The sequence below is a fragment of the Vombatus ursinus genome, unplaced genomic scaffold, assembly GCF_900497805.2.
Source record: "Vombatus ursinus unplaced genomic scaffold, bare-nosed wombat genome assembly UNPS02014810.1, whole genome shotgun sequence".
Classification (NCBI taxonomy): Eukaryota; Metazoa; Chordata; class Mammalia; order Diprotodontia; family Vombatidae; genus Vombatus; species Vombatus ursinus.
Window position 1 is genome coordinate 7,304,164 of NW_020954588.1, and position 22,349 is coordinate 7,326,512.

Sequence of the window (22,349 nt, forward strand, 5' to 3'; positions counted from 1 at the left end):
AAGTTGAAAAGAAGATCTGGCAGACTAAGAGAGGGAAGAGAGAGGGGAATCCTGGAGAGTGCAGGAGCCTGGTAGCACGTAAATGCTAGGGCTGGGGGACCAGGGCAACAAGAGGCCACTGACAAGTGACATGGGGTCCTCAGCCTCAGATGGTTGGTCTCATGCCACTAAGGAAGACTTCCTGTGGGATGGAGCAATCAATCCTTTCTAACCAATCCTTCCCCCAGTTACCTTAACAAGATTAAATTCCATATCTCTCCAGGCCTAGACTTGTATAATTTTAGTCTCCTAACCCTGGTCACTCTTCCCAAATATCCCTATATGATTACTGATTCTTGAAGTTCCTTTAACTAGCCAAAAAAAAAAATTCATTTCACTTTTTTTTTAATAGGAAAAAAAGGTAAAATTAAAATATACAATTGATGCCATCACAATAGTATATGACTTTCGGTCAAAGCATAATCAACTGAGTACAAACAATAATAATTACATTAAATAATTCCCCCATTTTGATAGGGAAGCAGGAAGATGGGGTATCCAACAAAGGATGATAGTGACAGTGTTGGACTGAGGGGCTCAGAGATTTAGAACAGGAGTAGAAGAAGAAACTGAGGGCACAGGATTAAGTGACTTGGTCAAGGTCATAAAAGAACAATTAACTTAGCTGGGGTTGATGACCAGGTGCTGGAATCCGCCCCCTACACAACAGGTGGGAAAGATGCTGGATGCTCAGAGAGGAAGACTGAAACAGGAAGAAGGAACTAGCAGGTTGGAATACAAATTAACAAAGTTCTGCCTATATTCAAATGGACACAGAACAATGAAGGTTGTACAGGAGAGTCTTTTTATCACAAACTGTAATAGTCCTGCTTAGAATGCTGTCAGAAGCCCTTTCCTATTTCTTAGTAGAAACAGTAACTCTCACTTTCCTTCCCTGGGGATTAATCACAATCGTGCTATCATGAAAGAGCACTGGTGTAGGAGTTAGGAAGGATTCATGGGTTCTGTTTCCAGCTCTGCCACTTCATGAGCACGTGTAAGATCAAAGCACTTTAGAGCTATTACTTTGTCCAACTACCTTATCTTGGTGAAGTAGAAACGGAAAAGGTAGGAATACGCCCAAAGTCACAAAGGCAATAAGTAACAAGAAAAGGACCAATGGTCTGTCCAGTATATTACATGTCCTTTATCTTTAAGCCTCCGCATAATCTGGTGAAATAGGGAGTTAATAACAATTCTGGCCTGAAATCAGCATTAGGGGAAGGAGAACCCATACCTACAATATCCTATCTCTTTGAAACATTGAATTATTATTACTATGATTAATATTTAAACCTAAACCAAACACATTTAACATGATTACTTTTGTGGGTCTATAATCTCATTCACGAGTTTTATGCAACCACACGGCTACCTTTAATAGTAAATTAACTAAATTTCAAAAGAAACAAATGATAGATAAAATACCTTTAATTCTAAAACCCACCTGGTAGCACCCTGGAAGCAAATCCTTGCTGGCTGCTGGTAGTACAGCAAGAAGCTGTTCAAATGGCATGAAAGGTTTTCCTAATTCAAAATGAATTTTGAGTTCACTAATGTTGCGAATATCTGACAGATATGGTGCATAATGGTAAGGGTAATACCTATGAAACACAAAATATTTCCTTAACCAGAAACCTTAAGAGACTGAATCAAGATAATTCAATCTATTGTTGATAATTACATAGATAGCATGCAAATAACAACAAAAGTTTTAATTATGCTTTGACCTGGGGATCAGATACTAAGGTTATATAAGCTGTCAAGTTTTATCTTATGAGAAAGGGCAAATTAAACATTTCCTTTTCAGCATGGATTTTGGGAAGCCCTGGGAGGGCCAGACAGAAGAATCAGGACAATTAGTTTCATACAAACATATTTTTGTAAAACATGCAAGTAAAACACCAATTTTAAGTAACTCCAAATTAATTTTTGCTTTTTTTGGGAAGCGTTTTGAATAAAGTAAGAAAAATAATGTTCTCTACTTCCTGGATTTTTGTAGATAGTTTAGGCATTTTAATTTGTTTCCACCCAAAAGAATTTATTATTTCTCTTATCTGAATAACCAATTACTACCGGGGAGATCCAGCATTTTTTCCCTTCTATTTCCTCATTCTCTACTAGGTCAAATCAACCCCTGAAGAAAAGAGCTGATAATGAGACTGGATTTAACATTCTTCTCAATCTTGTTCGGACTCCACCTAAAAGGGGAAGCCCATTATGGTTCTACTCAGGATTGGGTAGGGGGTAGATCCTTTGTATAGACTGCCTGGGGCTGGGGGTGGGGGTGGTTGGGGAGTGAAGGTGACATAATCATTAGATTAGGTCAACTTCTTATTATAATGTTCATTCTTCTCATTAATTTTAACCAATCAGAGTTGATTGACTCCTACTTTTCCAAGGACACATAAGCATCAACAGGCTGCCATGATGTGTCTTTGGTGACCCAAAGATGACCAAATGACCATCCCTTTATTATTTACTAACCATAATTAAGAAAATGGTTAATTACCCAGAAATTATGTCTCTCAAACTTTTTATAGGTCACACACCCCTCTGCTCTGGATGGGAAGGGTGAAGGAATAAACAGTGAAATAATGAACACCAGTAAATTCGTCCCTCCTGCAACCCAAATTATAAATCATATACAATTTAGATACTTGGTGTCAAGAGTGAAAATTAAATGGACAGAAATCAGAGATTATTCATGCAAATGATGGGCTGCAAACAGAACGACAAGATACTCTTTACTATGAGCCATCTCTCAGAACTAGAAATACCTCAGTTTTACAAAGCTCTCTGAAATACTATTCATAGTTAACAAGATTTTACCTGTTTTTCAATTAAACTTGCTAATATTTATTTCACTTGAAAAGTCGCCATAAATAAAAGCAGTACAGAAAAGAAAACTCTAAATGATAATACAGTACATCACAGTAATTATCAAAAGAAAACACAACATAAAATTCATGGCATCATGAAATTTTAAGACAGAAGGGTTATTAGAGATCAACAACCATTTCATTTTCTGGATGAGGCAAAGGTCTTACCAACTCCAGGATTGAACTCCATGATAGTAGTAGTGCAGAATCCACTGTATTGCCTGCACGTAACATTCAGCTTGGTCAGCCAGAAAGTCACTGGAAATGGAAAAAGAGTCACATGCACGTATTTCCCTTTCTCAAAGCCTGCACAGTTTCTAGGCTGCTTAGACTCGAAGAGAACTTTCCTGAATGTGCCAGGATGGGCCACCTTCATCCTCTGACCTGGCACAAAGTTTTGAGTGACATGCTCTGGAGCTCTCATGCCCAGTTATCTGTATAGGTGTCTTGTAGCCATCTTGGACTATAATAATTCACGTTTTTACAGCACGTTAAAGTGAACAGAATCTTTTTTTTTTTTTTAACAAAAAGTCTGTGGTAAATCATATTTGCAAGTCTTACTCACAGTCAGTTTAATAATAAACAGCTACCACTTACATAGTGCTTTTTTAAGGCTTGCAAACCATTTTATATCCATTATCTTACTTAAGCTCAGAGAGGAAACCTGACTAATGTCATACAACTAGAAAAGTTGGAAACAATCTCAGGTCTTTGGATTCCAGACTCAGCACCCATCCCACTATACCATGTCACTCCATGAGGTCAGGGAATGGGCTTATTGATTGAAACTTTGTACCTTCCCCAGCAGGGAGAACAATACTCTACATACAACTGATACTGTTCATGGAAGCCATGAGAGGTACTTACTCTGAAACGATTTCTACTCCCATCTTGGTCATGTAATATGTTCTCTTGTACTGTCTAAATTCTGTTTCAAAGAGGTCATCATCTTCAGGTTCATCTTCCGTGACACCTGAAACAAAGTCAAGAGAATGATCATAAGTAGGCTCATACATAAGGTTCTCCCCCTCCCTAATATTATTAATTATCTACTTTGGATGCCAATACAAAAAAGGTAGGTGATGTGTCCCGTAGAAATGGAAGATAAATACAAGGGAGAATTTTTTGCTCACTCTTTGAAGCCACTACTTCTTCTTCAGTTTTGTCTAAAGCAGCCAAGCACATGGAGTTTTCCTGGCCCTAAAACATAAAAAACTACATAAAACCAATGGAAGTGTTTATTTCAGACTTTTATAAGCAAGAAGAACACGAAAGATAAAAATATTTCAAATAACATTTAAATGACATTTGAAAACCATATATTTTGTATTAGTATAAAATGAACTGGTTTTTCTATAATCAATACTTAAATTGCACAATTTGCTCTGCAGTATACAATAAATAACTGGGGAGACTCCACAGATAACTGGGGATTTCATAAGTAAGGACTTCCGCTGCCTCTTATTTTCTACCTTCCTTCTTTTCTGTCATTTCACACCCTTAATGGTGGTGTGGCACCTATGCTGATGCTGTCTTTATTCCCTAATATTTTGTCTTCAGAATTTAAAAACAAATGAACAACAAATACAAATCCAATCCAGAAAAGCAGATCTTTGCTTCAATAACTATTTGTATACTAGCAAAGCAAAATGTATGATTAGCACAAATGATTAATTCTGCAAAAAATACAACAAACTTGCAAAACAATGCTATCTTTGAAGCTTGGTAAATACAGTAAGAATTGTACATGTTGCTGGTTGATAAGAAATATCCTGATCAGGGACACAAAGAAACCTTTTGAAGCCTTGGCCTGGACTTATTATTCTGTTTCTGCTCCATCCTCAAAATCATTATTGACTAAACTCAACTTTCTGATGTTCTTCACTACTTACAGCTAGCCTGTTTTATAATAATAATGATGATGATGATGATGATGATGATGATAACGATAATGATAGCTAACATTTATACAGTGCCTTCTATGTTCCAGGCACTGTGCTAAATGATTATACATTTACCAAGATTACACATTTTCTGCTCCACTTCATTGTCCTCAGCTTTACTAACTCCAAGATCAATGATGACATGGCCAGAGGAGGGGGCAATAAACCTGAGGGTTAATACATCGGTAACTTCAGCAGCCTCAGTGACTACTGTGACAGTGACAAACGGTAAAGAATTGGATAGAGAACAGGTGTGAGACCTTTAATTAATAGGGCAGACTGAGAGCAGATCAATCCCAGGGACAAGCAATCTAACAAGTCAAGTTTTACTATGATACAGTTTATTGTGGCAGAATAGTCAAAAATCTGAGGATACAATTGACTTTGAGCTTGTTTAGTGACTTATACAAGATTCTAGTCATTACCAGGAAGTGACTGATTCATCTGATAACATCATGGTCCTTGTTTTTATTGGCTACTTGTCAGTCTAAGACAAAGCTTTAAAAAAGGCCTCAAAGTAAGTCTTTAAAAATACCCTGTTGGTGATACATTTTTACAAATGGAAATGAGAAACTTTTTGACTACATATATAAGCTTCTGAAATAAAATAACTTTCATGAATGTAACACTTACTTATAACAAAATATATGACTACTACAAAAAACAATGCGATACAATTATAAATCTTGTTATTAAGCAGTTGGTTACTTTAAAAAAATAGCAAATCCTGTATTACTGTTAACACAATCCCTTTCTATTAATATTTATAATATTAGGTAACTAATAAAAACCTGTTTTCTAATTTTTTTGTTGATTACTAATTCTCTGAATTCTATCTACTTCCCTCTTCTACCTTTCCCACTCAACTCTTTTCGTCTATTGTCCTTTCATACTCTCCAATTTGTTTCCGGCATACCTACTCTCCCCAACACCATTGTCACTATCACCTTCTCTCCTTTTAACAGCATCTACTCTCTCCTCTTTTTCTACTCTATCTGCTGCCATTTGTGCCCACAGGCATAATAGAGCTCTATGTAACAAAGACCCAAATTTTCATGTATAACTTTTGTTCTATTATATACATAGATTAGATGGCATTTAAGTTTAGAATAAAAATAAGAACTGATGTAAAGGACCATTCTAGTACACTCGACTTTAAAAATATATTAAAATTAGAATATTCACTAAAGATGCCCTAAGTGCAAGGTAAAGGAAGACCAGCCCCTGCCCACAAGGGGCTTATATTCTACTGGAGTCAGAGTGAGTAGAAGATCCATACACACAAATAAATGTGACACAAAGTGAGGAGTAACAGAGATTAAAGAAAAGAACAGGTCACGTGAAGGTCAGAGAAGGCTAATTAGGTCATTATCTGGGCTCCGGAATCTAGAAAATCTGAAATGAATATATGAGTATGATCTGGGGCTGTGTAGGGAAGAGGAACCAGCCCCATAAGTTAGCTCAAAAGACGTAAAGGAAGACAAACTGCCTTTTAGAAGACCAGAAAGGACATAAAAAAGGCAAAACATTTAAAAGGCAAAAAAAAAAAAAAAGTCCACAAACAGGAAGAAATGTAAAGAATGAACTAAGGAAACCCTAACACTATGAAAAAGGAAATGAGAATGAGTTTTGTAATTGTAATTGAAAATTGAAAAAAAAATACAACTTTACTAGCCTTTAGTTTCTTTTGTTTGTAGTTCTCTGCTTCCTCTGCTGCAATACCTGCTGCTTCATTGAGGTATTTGTTGCCAACTTTGCTTTCAAACCATTTCAAGTCAACGGAAACTTCACTGAAGTGTTCACGATCAAACTGTACAAAAATATTTTAGTTTAACTTAAAATAACTGGAGTAGAGGGAGACTTCTAGTGTGAAATGTTGCAAATATTGACAGATGCAGCCACTTTACCCTTTGGACTTTGCTAAGTTTTCGTTGTTACAAGACATGATTTAATTGAGAGAGTATAATGAGAAATAACTTGAGAAAAACAGTCATATTAGTCACTGGTATTATTTAAAGTTGTTACGGTACACCTTACTATTTCAATTATTTGTTATTCAACTATAAAGGATTCCTTTGCTGATTTAATATACAAACTTTTTAATTACTTACATCAGACAGTTTTATAAGATATTTCTCAAACCGAGGTAAGTTGAGATGGCCATTTTCATTAATGTAACCTAAAGAAGACAAAAAAATTTATACTAAAATCCAAAGATATGTGCAATCTTAAAAAAAATTTTCTAAAAAATTATATATGTAATGAGTAATGAATGGATCAAGGTTGGTACAGTGGAAAAAACACTGAATTTGGGGAAAAAAAGCCTTCACACACTACTACTTGTGTGAAGCTGGGAACATCACTTTACTGTGTTGTGTTACAGTTTAATTTTTTCTTTTCATTTTGTCTTTGTTTTTCCAAGGCCTAACATAATGCTCGGTACAAGGCACATGCTTAATATGTACAGATTGATATGGAAAATAATAACTCAGAATGGTTGAATTTTAAGGTCCCTTTTAACTCTAAAATTCTAGGCACCCTAAGGCATACAATGACATTCTACTAATTAGCATTACAATGAAAATGACCAATTCAGACTTATTCTGTTAGTCCTAGTTTCTATGTATTCATATAGTATTATAATGTTCAAAAAATAAATGATGGGGGCAGTTTGGTGGCGCAGTGGATAGAACACAGGCCCGGCAGTCAGGAGGACCTGAATTCAAATCTGGCCTCAAGACACTTACTAGCTGGTATGACTCTGGGTAAGTCACTTAACCCCAATTTTCTCCCCTCCCAGAAAAGGGGAAGAAAAACAGAATACAGGCCTACACAACCATAAAATTATTCATAATCTATATAAACTATAACAATATTAGGGAAGAACTGATTAAATATAAAACATTTAATTATTAAAGCTTTAATTTATTGTGGTTGGCTACTCTGTCTTGACTTCCTCTCTGTTTGATCGACTTTTTTCCCTTTGCTGACCCTTAGTTTGCAATGTTCCATCTCCCTTCCTATCAGCCATTTTTCTTTTCCTTTTTTTCCTGTAGAATCTATTGATCCATAATAATATCGGTTCCTACTTGGTGAGACGGCCAGGATTTTTTTTTTTAACCAAAGTTAGGCTTAACTATATTTAACATTATAGTTACGAAGCTGGCAATTTCTGTCAGTTTTCTTAATACATGCTTCACCAACTTTAAAGGGTTAATGTCAAGAATTACAGTAATTATTATGAAGGCCACTTAATCTTCACTATTCATAAAGTGGTTGTAGGCTTAAACAGTGTGCTATGGAATCTGGGAACTCTGACCCACAAGGGACCCACCTTCTTTCCAGATCAGCCATTTGCATAGCTACCTAATAAACTGAGTGCTATTTTTAGTGTGTATAGATGCTAAATTAGTTTCAGTGTAATTGTTAAAGATTTCTTACCACCAAGTTCTGGCAAGACAGTCATATATGTTCTATAAAGAAGAGGCAGTGCATCATGATTGATATGCAAATGAGGTAGATGAGGAATAAAATCATTGCCAACAAGAAATCCCATTAAAATCCAATCGTCTATTATCCTTTCAATGTCATATTTAAAGGAAATCTTGTCCTATTGTAAAGTGGAGAAAAAAATAAATGCCATGAAAAATTCTACACATAGAGCTTTTTTTTGCACTTGGCTACTGTGATACTTACTTTTAATGCTGAAAACTCATAGTCAATATATTCTCTCATTAAAGACAAGTGTAGGAGGTGAAATGTAGTTTCTTCTGGTGCACATACCCTGAAAATTAGACAGATTAAAACAGCTATTTACATTTTTAAGGTCAGAATATCAAAACAAAAACTGAATACCAAAATTACCTATCAAGAAGATAGTATGAATTTTATTTCAGTTTTATAGTCAGCATGATGATAGCATTTATTATAGATAAAAGCAAATTATATTTTACAACAGAGAAAAATTAGAATGAAGTTTAAAAATAGTATTAGCCAGTTGTGTAGAAAAATCTCAAAATATAGGAACACTTCTGACTTGAAAAAACCACATTACTAAAAAATGATGCTTCAATACTTGACTCAGAACAGAAACATTTTAGAGGCCTAACATCTCTAACTGGAATATGACTCAGTTAAGGTTGTCAACTAGGGAAAAAAAGGAGGAAAAATGGTTGAGAAGCCCTAGAGTGCAATATCAAGGTTATAACAGAGACAGAACAGTTCAGTTCCTCTTCTCACTGCCCCCTATCCCGCAATGTAAGTTGTACCAGTTTAAGTATAAGGAAGAATTGGGGCAGCTGGGTGGCCCAGTGCACAGAGTAGAAAACATTTACCTGAGTTCAAATTTGTCTTCAGACTAACTGTATAACCCTGGGCAAGTCACTTAATCCCATTCACCTCAGTTTCCTCATCTGTAAAATGAGCTGGAGAAGGAAATGGCAAACCACTCCAATATCCTTGTCAAGGAAACACTGAAAAGGGTCATGAAGAGTCAGACACAACTGAAAGGACTCAACAAATGATGAAGGAAGGAAGAGTTAAAGTAGTTAAAGTAACTTTCCACATCATGGCTTGGTGATCTTACAGAAGTCCTAAAGCCAAGGAAAAGGTCAGTTCTCTATTAGTAAAAAAAAAAAAAAAAAAAAGCCAATCACTGATTTGTGTTAAACAGGAACATAAGTAAACCTACACTATACAGTGAAGCCTCGTTAAAGGAGCTTCAACGATGGATAATTTGTGATTATTCAAAAAAGCTGGGCAGAGATTAGTTATCTTCGCATTTGAGTCATTTACTCTGCACAATACATGGAGGAGCTACAAAGGCCATGGGAGATGGAGTCTCTAATGTCAAAGAACTTACAATTTTACTGGAAAGAAAAAACTAATGGATATTAAACAACGGTAGAATGGCACAATATGGTATACATAAACTTTGTTGTCGTCGTCGTTCAGTTGTTTTTCAGTCATGTCCAACTCTTCATGACCTCATTTGGGGTTTTCTCATCAAAGATACTAGAGTGGTGTGCCATTTCTTTCTCCAGGTCATATTACAGATGAGGAAACTGAGGCAAACAGGGTTAAGTGACTTGCGCAGGGTCACATGGCTAGTAAGTGTCTGAGGTGACATTTCAATTTAGGAAGATGAGTCTTCCTGACTTCAGACCCAGCACTGTAGTCACTGTACTACCTAGCTGCTCTTAAAGTTTAAAAGATGTATGTACTTAAAAGATGTATGGATGTATGTACTGAATTTTTACTGGGGAGAGTAGTGGCTCTGGTGGAATGGGAACAAGCAAGGGAAATAATGAGCCTTATTTTTCTTTTACTCTCTCAATAAATTAAATGCTGACAAACTATCCTCAAATAACACTGTCTTCTCTGATCGCACTGTCCTATGTTCCTTGGCACATACTTTTCTAAGGCATGATTTACCTTTGTGTTTTCTTGCCACCAAATCGGACCTCCTCCCTTAAAAGAGAGAAATGTGACTCATGACTTGTTAATCCAAGCATAATCTGTTGAAAAAGGATTTAAGAGATGTTTCTATTCAACAGTTTACGATATCAGGTTCACTTTTTACTATGAATATTTATTCGAAAAACATTTATGTACATAACATTTTATTTTAGAATATGCTTACTATTTACTAAGGCATAAAATATTGTGAATTTGGGATTCTTATAGCTAGAGATTATAAAAGGTTTCCTTTTGTACAATGTGTGATGGCTATGAACAGGGATAAAATGAAGTGTTTTAGTTACATAAAAACTCATTTATGTGATTAAGACAACAGTGTTCATATGAGGCTCAGAAGTAAAGGAACTTCAGTTTCCATCCCCTCACCCTTACTGGCCTTTCACACAGTTCACCATCTATGGCAACAGAATAGAAGGGAGAGTAGAAAGGAGACATCAAGGATTCAAACTAGAAGAATAAAAGTGAGAAAAAGATATGGCATGTAGTTAAACAAGTACCAAGAATGAAAAATGGAAACAAAACTGACAGATTATAATTTTGTACAGAAGTCTAACTAGTGCAAATCAATTGCTGTAATGAAGACATCCAAAAGACCCTAAAAACTGATGCTTTAGGCAAGTGAAGGGATGGTAGCAAAGGGCAACATTTGTCTGGATTATAAACTCCTTTGTGAAATCTTAGAAGGAGATTATGAGTAATATATATCACCTCATAAAACAGGAAGTAGTGAGACAGTGAAAGAAAAAACAACTATAAGGAAATCATTGTTAGAAACCCAACTAAGCAGTTACCTTGAAGTTATTTAATGAAAAAAAAACTGGAAAGATGATAATAAGTAGATGAAAGATGGAAAATCTCACTAAGTGGGTATTTTTATAATGAACTCTTTTTGCCATCAAGGACAGTAAAGCTGCCATATCTGAACTCTAACATAACAGTTCTGAACATGCTTTTTAAAGAATTACAAATGGCATTGAGAAAGCAAAGATGGGAAAAGCAGGAAGACTAAATCAAGTATGTACAGAAATGTCCACCCTGGAGGTCACAATTTTGAGGACACTGAGGGACAGGGAGAGGTATTTGAATGAGGGGGAAGATACCAATGGAAGAGCGGGGGGAGAAATGAACCTCATTGTTACCCTCAAAAAGTGAGAGTATAGCTACATTTAACTGCTAATCTACCTATGTGCCTACTTTACTACTGCATACAACTTTTACAAAAATAAATTTTACAGGTATCAAAGTCATCCACAATAAGAACATTGTAAAGGAATATCGCTTGTTTTTGCAATGGATATTTCATAGCAAATCACATCTTTACTATGCCACCATTGACCGAAGGAGATAGAATTTACAGGATCCTAATGTATTTTTATTATCCTTAAAAAAAAGTTTGATTCTGTAGAGCAAAATACCACCTCTTAAAGACTATTCTTCAAGAAGGTGCCTCCCATGTACATGCCAACATAAATAACATACCTTAAAAATATAACAGAGACAACTTTGTTTAATGACACTGATAATTAATACCAAGAGAAATATAAAATAGGGCAATATATATTCTCCAGACATGCTCATCACTCTCATGGAAAAGATCTAGTGCAATGTCCAATTTGAAGAGGAATTTCCTATAGAAGGTGAGGTTCTCCAGGTGCTGCTATATGTGGATGACATTGCTTAATTGCATCAAGTTCTGAAACAATGCAGAAACTCCTAAATCAGAGCCAGGATCACTCAAAAGAAATTGGCCTGATTATCCACATAGGAAAATAACACAAGAGGAAGAATCCCTAATGACCAGAGTATGAGAGATATACTTGGATATAAAACCTGTAAAGTTCATTTATCATATATTGTGTATTAAACACACACACACACAGAGCAAATGGACAATGAATAAAATTTAATAGGAAAGGAAGAGTAAACTGGATTGCCTTTTTTCTTTTTCTTTTTTTTTTTTTTAAGGCAGTTGGGGTTAAGTGACTTGCCCAGGGTCATACAGCTAGTAAGTGTCAAGTGTTTGGTCTGAGGCCGGATTTGAACTCAGGTACTCCTGACTTCAGGGCCGCTGCTGTGCCACCTAGCTGCCCCTCGGATGCCTTTTTTTCAAAGACTCCCAAGCTGTTCTCTGAAGCAAATGTCCCTTTTTTTGGGGGGGGGGGGGGGGGATAGGGGGAGTATATTTTTTAACAGCTGTATTTCTCTGGTAATGTTGTATGATTTTGAGTCATGGTCTGCTACAGTCTCTAAAGAAGTAAACTGAGGATCACTAATACAGTGAGATGAGGTTGCAACACACACTAAAAAAGGAATTATGCAGAAGTGGTATAAAGAATGGTATTAAAGTTATGTATGATGGAATAAAATGGAAAAACAATTAGGCACTTACTATGTATCAGGCACTGGAAATAAAAATATGAAAGTGAGAAAGTCCTTGCTCTCTAACAGAAAAGACAGGTCATTCATGTGGTAAGAGTGAGGGCTACTTGATGGAAAGTTTGTGTGTTTCACTGCCTTTCTTGTAAGGTCAGGAGATTATGAGGAACAAGAAACAAGCAGGCATGAATGAGCTATGAATTGTATGGTTATAATACTTACATTAATAAGGTCACAGATCTACTGGACTACATGCAAAGAACTTTGTTATACGCTAGGGACACAAAGACTGAAACAAAATTCATCCCCGACCCTCGAGCTTACATTCTAAGGTCAGACACTATAGATGATTCTTCTTCTTCTTTTTTTTTTTTGTGAGGCAATTGGGGTTAAGTAACTTGCCCAGGGTCACACAACTAGTTAAGTGTCAAGTGTCTGAGGTCGGATTTGAACTCAGGTTCAAATTATTTTAATAGAGCCAGAGCTCTATCCCCTGCGCCACCTAGCTGCCCTGACACTATAGATTCTTGCTATCAACTCTCTTCCTCCTTCAACTAAAAAAACCCAACTATTTCTCCCAGTCTTATAATGATTCCTTCTCATTTCTGCAGCTACAATCTTCCGTGGATCTCCTGTAAGCAATACCAAATTTATGTATAAAGATTCTATTAATCACTTATAGTACTGAAATCATTAGGATAGTGGTGAATTTCAGCATCATATATATACTTACCAAGTCAGCATCTAAACCATAAAGACAATGTCTGATGTTTGGATCATGATCTGGCTTTCCTTTCTCGGATCGGATAAATTCCATGATTTTGTGCTCTCCTTCTCCTGGAGTCTGAACATAAAGTAAAAAAAAAAGGGGTAATATGCTATATTTCAGAAAATCACATTTAGAAAAATGCTGCAGTCAAAAGACAAAATAACCTCATGGCCTGATAAGTAGATAGTAACTCCCTGCCATGACTTGTCTGAGGAAATCTTCATATTTACAAAATACTTCAGATGCTCATGTAATCTGGCCATGAATTCAGTTCCTGTTAAAAAAAAAAAAAAACAAACCTTATCTAATGCCATTAAGGAAAGATCCCATTACCAGCAGCAACAAAAAATAAGCCCTGGGTTCCTAATCTTTTAAGTGGCAAGGTACAAGACATATTTCTTGTGGTACCTGAGATGGCAAGCATAAGATTACAATGATCAGTAAGATTTTACATATATATTAAAATATGGACTATGGCACACTTTTTCCCAGTAAACAGGCTAACAGTGTGGTATAACCTTTGCTTGGTAAACAGTCCATATCACTGAGACAAGGTACCCTAAAACTGAGTCACTGTCAAATAGGAAAGGTAAAAGATACGTCTTTGTCATGACCTTGGGCATCAACTTGAATCATGGCTCAGTGGCAGGGCTCTTTAAGGACAATAGAACATAATCTTGCTAACCACACCTTTGTACCCTTGTCCTTCCTTGTAAGATTTCATTTTAAGAAATAAAACTTTAAGAGTTGTTAAAAATCACTCCCACTACTGCTACCATTGCTACTGTCGGTAGGGTTGTTCTGGAGAGAGTAGAGGAAGATAACACTGGATTATAAAGAATCAGATAGAAATGTTTATTTCCCCTGTCCATGTGAATAGTGGATTTAATCATTTGGAAATTTAAGACTAATATTCAGAAAACTGACTCATCTAGTAATTCTCTGAGATACAACTGGGAAAACACAACAAATTGAACACTCTGTCCAGGATAAAACAACTGAAGAATGAAATATCTTTTTCAAATACTTGTCAATGAACATTTTAAACCTTCCTCAAAATTTCTTTCTAAATATATTTACCTGGTGTAATACAGTTGGAGTCAAATCTTGCTTCTGCAGGGAGAATTTCTCCCTTTTCTAATGCTTTTTTGATTTTGTCCTCTGCCTCCTTTGCTGCCCTTAAAAGTTGAGAGGAAAAAAAGAGTGTTTTAAATATCCTGAGAAATTAAAATAATGGGCACTATACTAAGTTAATTTTTTTAGACTTAAGATTTTTAGAAAATTTCTTTCCTGGAACACCTAGAATACAATTAATGACTCCTCTACATTTTCATTCCACAATTGTGATATTTTAAAAGTTTAAAACTTTTATCTCCTGAAAAATGTTTTGAACTAAAAATGACTGAAGATAATCTACAAGATTTTTCTATTTTTGATATAATATGTGAATTGGAGGACTACTGAGTTGTAACATTGTAAACAACCTATTCATTCCACAGCATCACAACTGTGGTTAAAAACGAACCTCAAGAACTCCAGAAAACAGCATTTGAGGCTCTTCAAAGCTTTTTTTTTTAGCTTTAATAGATTAATACTGCACTACGGCTTTTGGGACAACCTGTGTCTACATATTAGAAGACAAATGCTTTGATAAAACGCTAAAAACGACAAAACAAAATTACAGAATTTTCTTTTGTCTACCATTTCCTTTTAAAAATGTTCCAAAATAAAAATCAAATAACATGAATTACCTCTGTTACCAAGATTATATTTTTTTTTGCTGAAAAACTAAAATAACAGAAACTCAGAAGACCTTTTAGAGAACAGCCCAGGACTAGCCCTGTCCTGTCCCACAGCTGTATCCCTATGAGTGCTTAGACCACAATTCCATGTAATAAAAGACAACTTGCTAGGCCATGAGTTATAGAAGGGTTGTGATATGGCTCAATGGAACAAACTTCCATACCAGCAAAATCCTGGATCCTTGAGGTACTGATGTATTAAATGCATTAAGTAGCAAACACCTAGAAGCTATACACTTAAAATAGTCAAAGTCATACTGCTATAATTCAGTAACTACTCAATGTGTGACCTATACTACTAAATAAAAGATAAACCTTTCTTTGCTTTATATTACATAAATTCTTGATCTTAATTTCCTATAAGCTATAATGACTATCTGTTTAAAAATTAGCTAAATAAAATATATTTTAATGAAAGGAAATGGTGATTACAAAGATCTATCATGGTTGCATTAAGAAGAGTTCATGCCAAGACTAACATTATTTCCTTTTTTATAGTTACTAAGCTGATATATTAGAAAAATGCTGTAGCAATCATTTACTTAAGATTGTGGTCAAGTACTTCCTACTATTCTTGCAGAAAAAAATGGATCATAAGATCATAGATCAAAATCTGGAAAGGACCTCCGAGGGATGAGGTCCAATTCCCTTCTTTCATAGATGAGGAAACTAAGGCTCAGAGATGCTGCTTAAGGTCACTCATGGAGTAAGCTGGAATAGTAATCCAACTTCAGAGTAATTGCCTGTTCCACTGTACCAAAAAAGAGTTGTTAACAGTTCCAAGTTAATTTAATAGGAGGTCTCCAGTGGAGTGTCCCTGGGATCTGTGCTAGGCCTTGTGCTGTCTAATTTTCTTAGTAATGATTTAAATATAGACCTTGAATCTAATTCACATGAGGATCTGTTGAAGAATCAGGGGAGATATCCTGGAGAAGAAAAAGGAAGACATGACAATTGTTTTCAAGTATTTGAAGGGCTGTGATATGGAAGAGGAAGTAGATTCTGTTTATTAAGTATCAACTGGCAAAACCAGGCACAATAACTACAAGTTTCAAAGAGGCAAGTTGAAGTCTGATGTCAGGAAAAACATCCTAATAGAGATATATGAAAGTGGAATTTGGAGGAACTGTGGGCTTCTTCTCACTGGAGGTCTTCAAACAGAGCCTGGATGAACAGCTGTCAGGTATGTTATAATGTAGATTCCTGTATGGGTTGGACTAAGAGGTCAATAATGTCCTTTCCAACTCTAGCTTTCATGAAACTTCTATGAAACTCTAGCTTCTATTGAAAAAAATATCAATAACAGCAATCTAAATTACTATGTAAAAGTAAACAAAACATTATTAATCTGAGACAATACTTTTAAACAAAAGTTTAAAATGTTCACTTTACCGAAAACGTCTCCCACGTTGCTGGTTCATTTTTGCCCTTGGAGCCACACCATCAACTGCCATAAAGAAAACTTTTCTGGGCTTAATAATGCGAAACAATACCTCTAAGTAGTGAAAAATATCAGCAAAAATTTTATCATCAGAAATTCTGAAATGAACATCATCATCATTAGGATGTGAACATTGATGTATGATTCCATTCATATCCAGGTACAAGTTGTCAAATTCGGGAATCTAAAAACAAAGAAGAAAAATCAATTTAAAAAAGATAATTATTTAATGAAAATCAGCCACGGCTTCATTTGCAAGGGAGAAAACGACATTACTCATTAAGCAAAGTGAGAATGCTAATTCTAGCAAAATGAAGCACAATTCACCAAAAAGGAGAATGATAAAATTAATATATTCAGTGCTCATTTATACAGTAGTGAGTACTTGAGAATGATGTCTTCAGAGCTAATTCAGAATCTGTTTTACTTAAGAAAAGTTTTTCAACTTCCCAAAGCCTATTTCTCCTCAATTAAATATGTATGCAAATCAAAACAAAAGGACTCTAAAAGGAAAGGAAGAAAATGAAAAAAATTGTCGAGGGATGGCTAGCAAGTTAAATACCATGTAGCAGAGCTGCGATGTAGGTAAGGCCATTAGCAGAAACAGAAGGCTCACAAGATAGATGAAATAACACCAAGCTTGGAAAAGAAATAATATTAGTTCAATTTAAAAAGCATTTATTAAACAGGTATTATGTGTTGGACACCATGCTAGATGCTGGGGATACAAAGACAAAAATGAAGTAGCTCTCGCCCTCTAAACCTTACATTTTACTTAGGAGGAGGGAAGACAAAATATATGAAAAAAATATATAAATTACAGACAAGATAAGTATCATTTCTGATAGCAGGGGGAATCATGAAAGGCCTCTTGAAGGTGCTTAAATTGAGTTCTGATGAGAGCGAGAGGAATTTCAAGAGGTGAGTAGGGAGGGCATCCATCCTAAGCATAGGAAAAGCCTATACAAACACAGAGATACAATGCCTACTTCAAGGAACTGCAGGTATTAGTTTGGCTAGAACCCAGCATTTTTAAGCGCTACTATGTGTGAAACAAAAATAGTCCCTGCTCTCCAAGAGATCACATTCTAATCAGGAAGGCAACTTGCAAATGACTGTAAAAACAAGACATATACAAGATAGAGTGGAGAAAATCTCCAAGGAAAGGCTCTCATTAAGGGAGATGGGAAGGCTTCTTGTAGAAGGTGGGATTTTAGTTGAGCTTTGAAGCCAGGGAAGCTGGGAGGCAGACCATTCCCTGGCGGGGAACAGCCAAGGAAAATGAACAAAAGTGAAGAAGCAGAGGAAGGTATGCTGATCTAGAGTGGTGGCTGTATGAATTGAGTGAGGAGACCAGATGAGAGAGATGTCATGGAGGTAGAACTAGCAAGATCTGTTGACGAACTGGATTATGAGGAATAAGGTAAAGTGAAGATGTGAACCTGGGTGACTAGAAGTCAGGAAGAAGAAAGGATTTAGGGATAAAGGTGCTTATGAGTTCAGTTTTGGACACAATGAGTTTGAAATATGTATAGGATATCTAGGTGGAGCTCAGGAATGAATGAATAAGCATTTATTAAGTTCTATGTGGGTACATACCCCACATAAAGGGGGCAGGACAAGGATGATACTCTAGAAAAAGAGATTGAGAAAGATTACTCAGTCATGATTAAATACACAAGACAGCAGTGTTACAAAAAAAAAAGTAGCTAGGCTGAGGGAGTTGTCAGTAGTTGTCAAATGCTGCAGACAGGTTGAGAAAGATGAAGAAAGAGGAAGGCCACAGGATTCAGCAATAAAAAGATCACTGGTGACTTTAATGAGAGCTGTTTCAGCTAAAATGATTAAGAAGCTACATTTGTAAGGGTGGAAAAGTGAGTGGGAGTTAAAGGAGAGTCTTTAAAATTTTTTTTAATCTTTTAGGAATTTGGCCGTGAAAGAAAGAAGAAATAGGATGACAGCCTGGGACAGAGGCTGGTAGGATGAAGTGAAGGTTTTTTTTTTTTTTTCCCAATTGATGTGGAAAATCTGGGCATGTTCGTAGGGAAGAATTTAATGGATAAGGAGAGATGTGGAATCTTTTGAAATGAGATTCAGAATGAAGGGCTAGGCTTGCAGAACAGATAAGAATTGCTAGTAGTAACAAGATACACGTAGAGGGGTTAGCCTTGCAAAGAGAAAGGCCATTTCTTCCTTAAAGACTCAAGAGCCAAGAAAGAATGAATGATGTTAAAATGACTTCAAGTGTAGAACTGAGGGGAAGGGGAAGTTTATGTTAGATGGCTTCAATTTTTTCAGTTAAGTATAATGGGAGGTCCCCTATTGAGAAGGAGGTAGGTAAAGATGATTATAAGAGGTATGAAGAGAAAATAGGTTTGTGTGAAGTGAGAAAGACAGCCAATCAGAGAAGGGGACTGTGTGAAGCACTGAAGATCCAGTTAAGATTAGATAACAAATCTGCAGTGGATCTAGGCACTGTAATTGTGACTTTTTTCCCCTAGCCATGTTCAGTAATATGCAAGTAAAAACAAAGAAGGCAGACGGGGGAAAATAAGCCAAGACTGGAGTTTAGAAAAGATGAGCAATGAGAGGACAAAGGGACGAGAGACTCACTGGCAAAGGCCCGGGTAAAGCTGAACTGGTTAACTATGGGGTCAAGATTTCAAAGGAAGGACAGTAAGGCAAGAGGTCTTGGAAAAGTAGAGAGGAGTACAGTGACTGAAGGCTTAGCATCCAAGAAGAGGGAGGGGAACAACCCCTTTCCCTTTCTGGAAGCAGAGTGGTTCAGTGGAAAGGTCATCATTGATTCTAGAGTCAAAGAACCTACAGCCAAATTCTGCTTTTGGTGCCTTAGCTCACTGCCTGTGCACTACGTAAATGTTAGTGTTAACAGGATTTTTACTGAGCCAGTCTCTAACCTGGGAATGATAAAATAGCAGGCCAAAGACAAAGTGCTAGTAATCAAGTAGTGGTTTAATTAATTAGTTTCATTATGAGGAACAGATTTGCAAATCAGGAATTCTCCTGATCAGAATTCCACCTTGCTGAAGTGAAGGCAGAGATTTTACACATAAATCACAAGTGGGAAGGGAGGGGAAAGGTGGGTTATAAACAATCATTTCCCAGGGTCTAAGTGGTTTCCCACAACAAGCCCACAATACAGGTGTCCAGAAGTTTTGTGGCAACACTGTTATTTCAGGTCTGTGGTTATTTGGTGGGTCACAGGACCAGAGTTCTGTGATGGGAACAGGTTCTACAATCTTTCATTCACTTCATTTACAAACAGGCACAAGAATACAGTTATTGTGAGAGTGTTGTCAAGGGTTTGAGTGATCATTTCAAGTTGCACTGTAAGCTTCTGACTCGCAAACCAGAGGAGGCAATTCTGAAAAATCTAAATTATTAGTATATTCATTACATTTACCATATCGATTAATATGAAAATCACAATTTCCTTCACGTTGGTTATTACTCACTGTGTGTTGGATATACTTGGGTAAATCACTTTATCTCTGCAGATCTAGGCAGCTGGCCTAGGAGGCTTCTGAGGTTCCTTCCAGCTATGGTCCTATAATCCTGGTCCTACTGGACTTTGCCCTCAAATCACATCTGAATCACTGTGCTTAGTTCTGGGTGATACATTTTAGAAAGGATGATGATGATGAAAACACATCCGTATGGTATCTGAAGGTCTGCAAAGCACTTTACATGTCATCTCATTTAAACCCACAGAGGAGGTGGGTATTATCCCCATTTTACAGACTTCAACACAGAGGCTGAGAGATTAAATGACTTGCCCTCAGTCACAAGGCTACTAAGGTTCTGAGATATATTTGAACTCAGGTCTTCGTGACTGCAGCACTCTGTCCACTGTGCCACCTAGTTCCTCAACAAGCTGTAAAGTGTTCAGCATCTTATACTTTCTGTCTCTCCCTCCAATACAGTTCCTTCTCTCCCATCACCACAGCTACCATCCCAGTTCAGGCCTTCTTCTCACCTGGACTACCAAATAGCCTCCTAATTGATCTCCTGGTCTCAAATCTCTGCCCACTCCAATCCATCTACTACAAGGTGTAAAAGTGATTTTCTTAAAGTGCGGGTCTGACCATATAATTTCCTTATTCAGTAATTCCATTTGCTCCCAATTATTTATGATCCAAATTTCTGCTTGCCTTTTAAAGCTCAGTTCAAGAGACAAAATGGTGAGGTGGAGAGTGTGTTAGACTTGGGAGTTGGGAAGACCTTAGTTCAAATGTCGCTGCAGATACTACATCATGTGCAAACCTGGGCAACTCACTTATCTCTCTGGGTTTCAGTTCAGTCCCCCATAAAATAAGGAAGCTGAACTCAATGAACTCCCAACTTGAATGTATAACCCCACCTTTGACATGAAGCCTTTCCAGATTTCTTTAGCTACTAGTAATACCTTCCCTCTCCCCCATCAAAAGATCTAAACTCAAGTTCCATCTCTTACATCTCCTGGCTGTATGACTCTGGTCAAGACTCTTAACTTCTAAGTGCTCCGGCAACTCTTTAAGACTAGAAATTGTAGAGAAGGTGCCAATGTTCATTGGCAGAGAGTTTCATCATCTAGAAGCTCTCTACATCAATGAAATCACAAGTCTAGTTCTCTCAATGTATTTTGTTTATATTTTTGTGTTAACACAATGTCTCTTTTCCCCAAATTTGTAGGCTTCCTTAAGGAAAGGGACTATTTCTTTTTTTTTTTTTTTTTTTTTGGTGAGGGCAATTGGGGTTAAGTGACTAGTGAGTGTACGTGTCTGAGGCCACATTTAAACTCAGGTCCTCCTGACTCTAGGGCTAGTACTCTATCCACTGCGCCACCTAACTGCCCAACTATTTAATTTTCATCTTTGAATTCTGAGGCCTTTCTTCTCTTCTCCCTGTATACTACTTCACTTGGGTGATCTCATTGATTCCCATGTTACCATTTTTATGCTGAAGATTCTGTTCATTTCACCTTTGCAACACCTCTTGAATATGACCCCTTCTCTCAAACTCTGACACTGCCACTACTCTAATGCAGGCCCCCATCACTTCACACCTGTATTACTGCAATAGTCTGCTGGTGGCTGTGCCTGCCTCAAGTCTATCCTCATCCAATTCATTCTCCATTTGGCCACTAAAGGGAATTTTTTCTTAAAAAAAATATTTATTTATTTTTAGTTTTCAACATTCACTTCCATAAAATTTTGAGTTCCAAATTTTCTCCTCCTGCCTCCCCTCCCACCACCCCAAGACAGCACGCAATCTGATACAGGCTCCACATAGCATTCATATTAAACATATTTTCACATTAGTCATGTTGTAAAGAAGAATTAGAACCAATGGGAGGAACCATGAGACAGAAGAAACAAAAAAAAGAGAGAGAGAGAGCAAACAGTATGTTTCGATCTGCATTCAGACTCCATAGTTCTTTTTTGGGATGTGGATAGCATTTTCCATCATAAGTGATTTTCTTGCAACAAAGGTCATTCTTCAATGAACTCCAAGTGGCTCCCTACTGCCCTCCAGTATCCAATACAAAATCCTCTGCTTGGAACGCAAAGCCCTTCATAACCTAGCTCCTTCCTACCTTTCCAGTCTTCTTACACTTTA

The 22,349-nt window shown here is 36.6% G+C and overlaps 1 protein-coding gene across 7 annotated transcripts in view; it reads right to left on the reverse strand.

Annotated features, from left to right (window-relative positions):
• XRN1 (5'-3' exoribonuclease 1) overlaps positions 1–22,349 on the reverse strand; it is a 98,781-nt gene that overhangs the window by 66,447 nt on the left and 9,985 nt on the right. For 6 of the 7 annotated variants that reach the window (XM_027875854.1, XM_027875852.1, XM_027875853.1 and 3 more), the window contains exons 2-14: positions 16,682–16,914; positions 14,568–14,665; positions 13,652–13,761; positions 13,452–13,562; positions 10,298–10,380; positions 8,561–8,648; positions 8,306–8,474; positions 6,976–7,043; positions 6,540–6,674; positions 4,055–4,121; positions 3,789–3,894; positions 3,090–3,179; positions 1,487–1,643 (exon numbers count right to left, since the gene is read on the reverse strand). In XM_027875854.1, the coding sequence (XP_027731655.1) occupies positions 1,487–1,643; positions 3,090–3,179; positions 3,789–3,894; positions 4,055–4,121; positions 6,540–6,674; positions 6,976–7,043; positions 8,306–8,474; positions 8,561–8,648; positions 10,298–10,380; positions 13,452–13,562; positions 13,652–13,761; positions 14,568–14,665; positions 16,682–16,914 (1,515 nt within the window). Of the gene's footprint in view, positions 1–1,486; positions 1,644–3,089; positions 3,180–3,788; positions 3,895–4,054; positions 4,122–6,539; positions 6,675–6,975; positions 7,044–8,305; positions 8,475–8,560; positions 8,649–10,297; positions 10,381–13,451; positions 13,563–13,651; positions 13,762–14,567; positions 14,666–16,681; positions 16,915–22,349 lie in introns of those variants that run through there. The other variant, XM_027875855.1, reaches the window with a different exon arrangement.